Genomic DNA, 7,171 nt, shown 5'->3' with positions numbered 1-7,171 from the left:
AAATGGGCTTTTTTTTTTTTTTTTTTTTTAAATTTAACTTTAAGACTAGTGTGAGGGGGTGTTCTATTTCCACTGCCATATTTTTTTTTTTTCACTTCTCTCCAAGGAAGTATTTCCCTGAACCAGTTGCTTGAATCTGTTTCCTAAAGGGATCCCATTCAGAGGTTTTTTCCCTGAATTTCCCCTAAACCAGGGCATGTGTGCATGTGTGGTATTTAGCCATCAGGAAATTTATATTAATGGAGTCTTCACATATTCTTTATTGGGGATGAAGATTACTGGGGTACATAAGTGTTACGTAAAAAGGGTGAAAATCTTAACAGATGGGAATAATGAGATATTTATGGATGTGTTGACCTGGTGGCTTTAGAGAGCTGCTGAAGCTTTTAAACTTTTTGCTCTGTGTGAAGCTTGTAAACGATCTGGGAGCCATCAGCCCAGGCAAAGAGCTGCTTTTCTTTGGGGTTGTAGTGCACAGTGGAGTGGCTGCCCTGGCGCTTGGGGAGCTGCAGCCCCGGGTTTGTGTGAGCACCCAGAACATCATAAACACACAGGACACGGGAGGAGCCCCCAGAAGGGGAGTTGTAGAGCACGTGGAGGGTGTTGCAGGCCATGAAAGCAGCCTCAGCACCCCTGCTGCTGCAGGGGCTGTCCCAGCTGTGCTCCACAGCCAGGGCTGCCGCGTTGAGTTTGGTGATGACGATGTTCCCCCCGGTCTCTGGCTCTGCATGGAGAGCCCACAGCCCCTGCTCGTCCACAGCCAGGTCTATCTTGGTGTGAGCAGAGAGCTGGTAGGCAGGAATCCTCCCAGCCCCTGGCAGCAGCATCTGGCCAGCTACCTTTCTCTTCTGGATGTTGAATTTGATGATCTCGTTCAAGGAGCCGTGCCTGTGGTAGAAGAGGAAACCCTGGTAGATGACCTGGCCAGTCCCTTCCCAGGGCAGTGGCAAGGGGACTCTGTGAGCCCTCAGGGTCTGGTTGTCCTCCATGAAAGCCATGATGTTTGCAAATTCCAAAATCACGTTGTTTACAGAGCCACTTAATAAATAAATCTTGGCGTGCTTTTTGCCAGGATCTTTCATCCAAGAGCCGTGCTTTGCTCCAGTCTTCTTCACCACCTTCAGGGACCTAATACCTGCAAGCATGTGGTCACAACCTGCAGGAAAATACCCAAAGACAAAAAAACCCCAATAACTAGAATATCTGTAAATTTTCTAGTTTCCTTTCCTTGAATTAGTTAGTTCATCTCTAGGGCCAGAGTCAATACATCAGTAAAGTGTCAGCAGTGTGGCTGTGGTAAGTGGTGCTGAAAATAGTTTTTTGTGATATATTCCTGCTGAGAAAACTGTGGTGTCTTCATATACCTATAAAGTGTTGGATTTTGTCCCATTACACCGGTGTTATCCAAAACAAAATGCCCAACACTGTTCTATTTGGGTATTTGGATATATATATTTGGATATTTGTGTGTCTGAGAGGAGACCAAGAGCACAGTTAATGATTTTGTGATTATTCTTGTCTGCCCTTTTACAGGGCTATAATTTTTACTGCAGAGAATTGACTTCTGGTTTACATCAGCACAGTAAAGTAATCAAGTTTATTTCTTGTTGGAAGCAAACAAATTTAAATCCATTATCCACATGCATAGTATTTTTTGTTTCAGGGCTGGTCTTATCCTTAGGTAGCTTATTTTTTATGCATTTTTAGTATAAATAGAAATAAAAACAGATCAGCATAACAGAAAGCCAAAACACTGGGCACTCTGCAGGGATGTTTCAGACCAAAAAGCACCAAGCCTGTGAGGACTCAGGCATGCAGACTCTCAGATCTTTATCAAGCAGCATCCTTTCCAGGAAAAAAAAAAAAACAAACAAAACAAGCAACTATTGCAAAGCATATTAACAAGCTTGTTTACCAAAGGCACTCATGAATTACAAGAGTAATTTGGAGTTTAAAGAATTGCTTTCAGTGGAGTGCAGCCATTCCAGTAAACAGGACAAACAAAGCTCTGAGGCAGGAAGTTCTGGCAGCAGATGAAATGGAGAAAGCAAAACCAGCCCCCCTGTTTGGCCTGATATGAACCTATTGAAGTCAGTGGCAAGACTCCAGTTGCCTGTGGAAAGCAATCTTTATGTCATTTGTGTGTGCTGATAACCTCTAATCAAAGCTTTGGATATTGCTACAGCATGGATGGGTTTTTATCCTCACTCTGGAAGTGCCTCCCCTGAGCAAGCCACATCAGATTTCTAAAACTTAACATTTATTAGACAGATTAAAAAAAAAAAAAATTTAAAAATTAAAGCTGCTGAATCAAAAACCCCAGGCAGCCTTAGCAGTGTCCTCCTCTGCAGGGGAAATAACCAGATTTTTTTCTGATTGTTATTTTCTGTGTGAACTTCACCCAAATCCAGTAACAAAGGTGGACTTTAAAAAAGTCTTTCCTGACAGATTTTTGAAGTGACTCAGCAAAAATAATCATAGAGTCTGCTTAAGACATGACAACATAGAAGCAGAGCTGCTATTTTCTAGAGCTGAGGATTTTCCTACTTTTTCTGAGTGCTGTAAAATCTGCACAGGGAATGCTTTTGCCATCAAATTCAATGGGAAAAGCACCTGACTAGTACTGACAGTAGAGAATAAATTGAAAATAAAGTTAGTATGAACTGCTACCATAAAGTTAAAAGCAATAATTTCCAACAAAGGAAAATGGAAAGTCATTTTTCCCTGCTGAAACTCTCAGAAAGACACAATTTTCAAAGTGTCCTAATGACAGTCAATTTAAAAATCCCCTTTTTTTTCCTCTCTGAAAAAATTATTGAATGTTCAAAAGTTCTCTAAATGGAAAACAGAACTATTGATATTCAGAGCACTGAATTGTGGAGGATGAGAACTCAGAAGCAGAATAGGTGATTGCTTCTGCAAGCATCTGCCTTAACATTGATTTGCTTGAAAAGTTCAAAGAAGAAATTGTAAACTTATGTGTAAAATTAAATCAGCCTAATTCTACTGAGGTCAGTGGAATTGTGTAATTGATGATGCTAAAGTTCTTTCACTGACTTTTAAAAATTACAGTTTTTATTTCTTATTATTTACTCTCCATTTCTAGTATAAATAGAAAACAGACTACTTTAAATATGTCTATAATACATAATTTACATCTATACCACAACTTTTTAAGGTAGAGATAATTATAAAATGCTATTTGGTTCAAAAAAATTATAGATTGTACCTATACTCTTCATGCTGGGTACATAGCACCTAATTTTCAGATCAGAACTAAACTTTGCTTACAGCCAAGCCAGTATACTCTCTTATTAAAGTAAAAGGAGGGGACAAGGGGAGAAGGATGACAGAGAAGGACAGTAGAGCAGATACAAATTGTAGAAGTGAATTAAGTGTTTTATTAACTCATGAATTTATTTTTGAGTCGAGGTTTTGACCCTGCCTAGTCCAAAAAACAAAGACCACCATTAATTCTTTAGCATGGTTGCAGTGCTCAGAGATGTGTTTTTCTGGGACTTTGCAAGAGCACAGCTCCAGAGGACTTTACCTTATTTTGTGATGGAGTAATGAAATATTTTTACCTTATTTTATAATGAAAAGTAACTTCCAAAGAATTAATTTGATATGCAGCAAAAATTTCAGCAAAGTAAATGTTTGAACTGCATTTTCCATGTACCTTTCCAGAACATACATGGGTTTTACAAGACCAGTATTTACACAGCCCAAATCTTGCAATAACACGTGTGTTGCTGTCTGATTAGGAATGGTGAATAATACAGTAAGACACACAGGACCTCTTCAAAGCAGGAAGAAGAGGAGATTTATTGAAAAGCCACCACACTTATATAGGATAGATCGTGCAATACAAAACAGAAAAGACTCATTGGTCCAAGAAGGCAAGACCTCTTTGAAAACATGCTTTGTGCCAAACATCATGTTGCACATGCACTGTGATCAAAACCAGGTGTTAATCTGTGTTATTCACTCTTCCTTCTCTTGTTTGTCTCTGAGAAAAGTCCCCAGCCTGGGAAAGATCCGAGCTGGATTTTTCCCTGAGCCTTCAGCAGTGTCCACACCCATGGTGTTCACACAGCTCAATGAAAATCTGCTATCCCTGCATCAACATGCACACATGGGGTGGTTCACACCAGAGTTCTGAAAAAATAAACTGCTCTTACTTGCATTAAACATGACTTTGAGTCTCTTTTTTCCTTCCTCCTCCTCCAGCAGCTGCTGCTCCAGCAGATCCTCGTGCACTTCCACGCAGGCGTTGGAATCCATGGTGGATCCAAAATAGTCGATGTCCCTCTGTGCATGCTCAACCCTTGTCAGCAGACCCTCCACCTGCCTCTGAAGCTCAGCCTTGCCAGAGCTCAGTCCTGCCAGGCGGGACAGCACCGCCTTGGAAAACTCCCGGAATTCCTCCACGTACTCCAGCACGTCTTGGTTGCATTTCTGCAGCCTCTTCTTGGGTCACAACACAGGGAGAAAAGACATGGATAGGTGTGGATGTATCTCCCAACCTCACTCTTGGTACAAACCATGCTGCTCCCTCCTCCCCAACCCACCTATCCCATATCAGGGGGCTGCTGCTGGGTGTCTGTGGGAGGAGAACGTCTCACACCAGCATAAAATTCAAAAGTCTGGGCAAAAATCCACATTTTTAAACTTGGCATGGTTGTGACAGCCAGATTCTTTGTTTTTCTGCCTAAAGAAAGAGAAGTGCCCTGATGGAAGCAGCCAGGGGTAATTAGGGCTCGTGATCTCTGATGACTTGCTTTCCATAAATTTCCTGGAACTTCTCCTGTAGGACCACTGGTGAAGCAATCCCAAAGAGTTTTCTGTAGGAAATCTAGAGCCATGAACATTTCACATGAACTCACCTCTGCTGACCAAGGCAGAATCTAGTGTGGCTATTTTTTGTGCATTTAAAGGTGAAAATGAAAATACTGAAATGCTATATTTGAAGAAGTTTTGTGTTGTTTCTTAGGTTTTTTCCCCCTCAAATTATTGGCTGTACCCAAAAAAACCCAACAAAAAGCCAAACAGTGAAAGCCATAAACCTACTACTTTACACCTAAATTCAAATTATGTGCATCCAAAGGTAAGTTCTATGGTTTCTCTGCTGCAATGAAGCTGCTTCACAGGTGTCCTGAAGATAGTAACCCAGCTACCACTTTGGGAATATGAGGAATTTGGGCAGATCTTTGGCTGGTTTGCTTTGTGAGCTGTGGTTTCTATGTGCTACCTCTTCTCTCCCTCATTTATACAAGTCCCCAGGGAGTTGCTTAATTATTTTCTACAAAACCTTTATTTTGAATGTTTTCCAAGTGCTTCAGTATCTGCCCCTTTGTCCTGTTACTTTTGTGCCCCTCGCACCAAATGCCAGGTTAGGCATTTTTAATTAAATAATTTAACCTCATTTTAAAGGGGTGACAAAGGAATAGAAGTTGCCAGGTGGAGCTACTCATAGAGTGGCAAAGAAAATTTAAATCTCATTCTACACAATGGGAAGAGAGCATCAAGTTAATCCTCCTGTTTTGAGAAGATAAGACTAATGAGGACTTTGTACAACAAGAAATGTGAAATCAGGGAAGTTAGAGCTTCTCTCCAAGTCTGCCAATGCCAGCCAGGAGCCAAGAACATGCCAATTATTTAAAATAAACAATATATGATTACAGCACACCAATACTGAAGAGGCATCATGCAGTACTGGTAAAATAAAATAAAAAAGAAGCAAGAACTGATACATTTATATAAGAAATTGAATGGAATTCAAGGAATTGAAAGGACTGCATTTCAGTCTTCCAGATGTTCAGGGTTTATTCAAAGTGCAGATACACTGCTGGTTTGCATGAATATGTCTTAAATTACCCTTCCAAGTAGGGATACCTAAACACAGGAAAAATACCTGCTAAATTTCTATCTCCTTGCTAATAAACATTTGACAGAACTTCTACTGGTGCCAAAATGTTTATACTGCTCCCTAAGATGGTCTGTGACTATATAAATATTTGCATTTTTAGCTAAGTTCACTGAGGTCATTAAAAAAATTCAAACGATAAGGGAATAAAAACATGACATTGTGGAATTATATCCTGCAACAAATGGTGTGGTAAGTTGGGATCATTACAGTTAAAGATTTAGCAAAGATTTTACTCCTTCATAGCAAAAAGCTGGGAATTCACCCTCCTGACTTGGTGTATCATGCAGGCTGCCCTGGGCTCAGAACACCCTCACATTTCCAGAGTTTTTTTTGCTGCAGAAGGACTGGTCAGGCACTTACCTCCAGAGCCAGAAAACGCTGGTCCATGTATCTCAGCAGGGCTGCATCCTGCACCAGGCACTGCCCTGCTCCCAGGCTGCTCAGGAGGGATGCAGCCAGCAGCAAATGGACTTGCAGGGCTGCCATGGTGCCAGGAAATTTGGGGGGAAAGCAAGGAATCAGCTCAGTGGGAAACCCCAAACGCCGCCAGCCCGAGGTCAAAGGCAATTTGCCATCATCTGAAGCCAAAAAGATGATGCTGAAAATTGCTAAAAAGGTTTAACATAGTGTGGCTGAAAAGATTAAAAGGATTTAAAATGGCTGTTGAGTTTCATCATTAAGGAAGTGGCATTCCTTGGTGCAGAGGGACTGAATGTGTTTGTTTCTAGGAGCCAGATGACTGCTTCTCAGTTTGTGATCCTATGATCAGTCCCAGATGTTCAGCACTGAGTCACATCGAGCCTGTAGGCCAAATTTTATTAAATACAAATAAAAGTAATTTATTTTCCCCTCCTTCCTCCTCCCATCTGCTTTCCTGTGTGACCAAGCCTGCAGTGGGATTCACAGTGGGTGGAACACAGGCCAACCCTTCACAGGGAGGTCTGTGCTCAATGTCTGTGCCTGCAAAACTAGCTAAAAAAATTAATTTCAATTCTACTATTCAGCTTATTTACAGTAGGACTGGAATTTTATCTCTGGAAACCAGAGATAAAAATTAATTTTAAAAAAAACTTCTTTCTCCTTTTTCTCTTTTCCAGCTGAAATCAACACCCTTAGCACAACTCTGTGTCACTTTAGTGGAGTCTATGACAGACACCCTATTCTGGAATAATAATTCTACTTAGTCTGACTTAAAAATTAATTATAATTAACTTACATGAGCCTACTACATTTGAGGCAATT

General features: G+C 40.8%; 1 protein-coding gene across 1 annotated transcript; it reads right to left on the bottom strand.

Moving 5' to 3' along the window:
- Window positions 1-363: 363 nt before the first annotated feature.
- On the bottom strand, window positions 364-6,757 carry OLFML1 (olfactomedin like 1). The gene is made up of 3 exons (XM_079309202.1): window positions 6,290-6,757; window positions 4,182-4,470; window positions 364-1,156 (listed from the first exon to the last, which is right to left on the bottom strand). The coding sequence occupies exons 1-3, from the start codon at window positions 6,413-6,415 to the stop codon at window positions 387-389; spliced, it is 1,185 nt and encodes a 394-aa protein (XP_079165328.1). The 5' UTR covers window positions 6,416-6,757; the 3' UTR covers window positions 364-386.
- Between the last annotated feature and the right edge of the window lie 414 nt (window positions 6,758-7,171).

The sequence above is a fragment of the Erithacus rubecula genome (genome assembly GCF_903797595.1).
Source record: "Erithacus rubecula genome assembly, chromosome: 6".
Classification (NCBI taxonomy): Eukaryota; Metazoa; Chordata; class Aves; order Passeriformes; family Muscicapidae; genus Erithacus; species Erithacus rubecula.
Note: the sequence above shows the minus strand (reverse complement) of the source record. Positions and strands in the feature narration are given on the sequence as shown.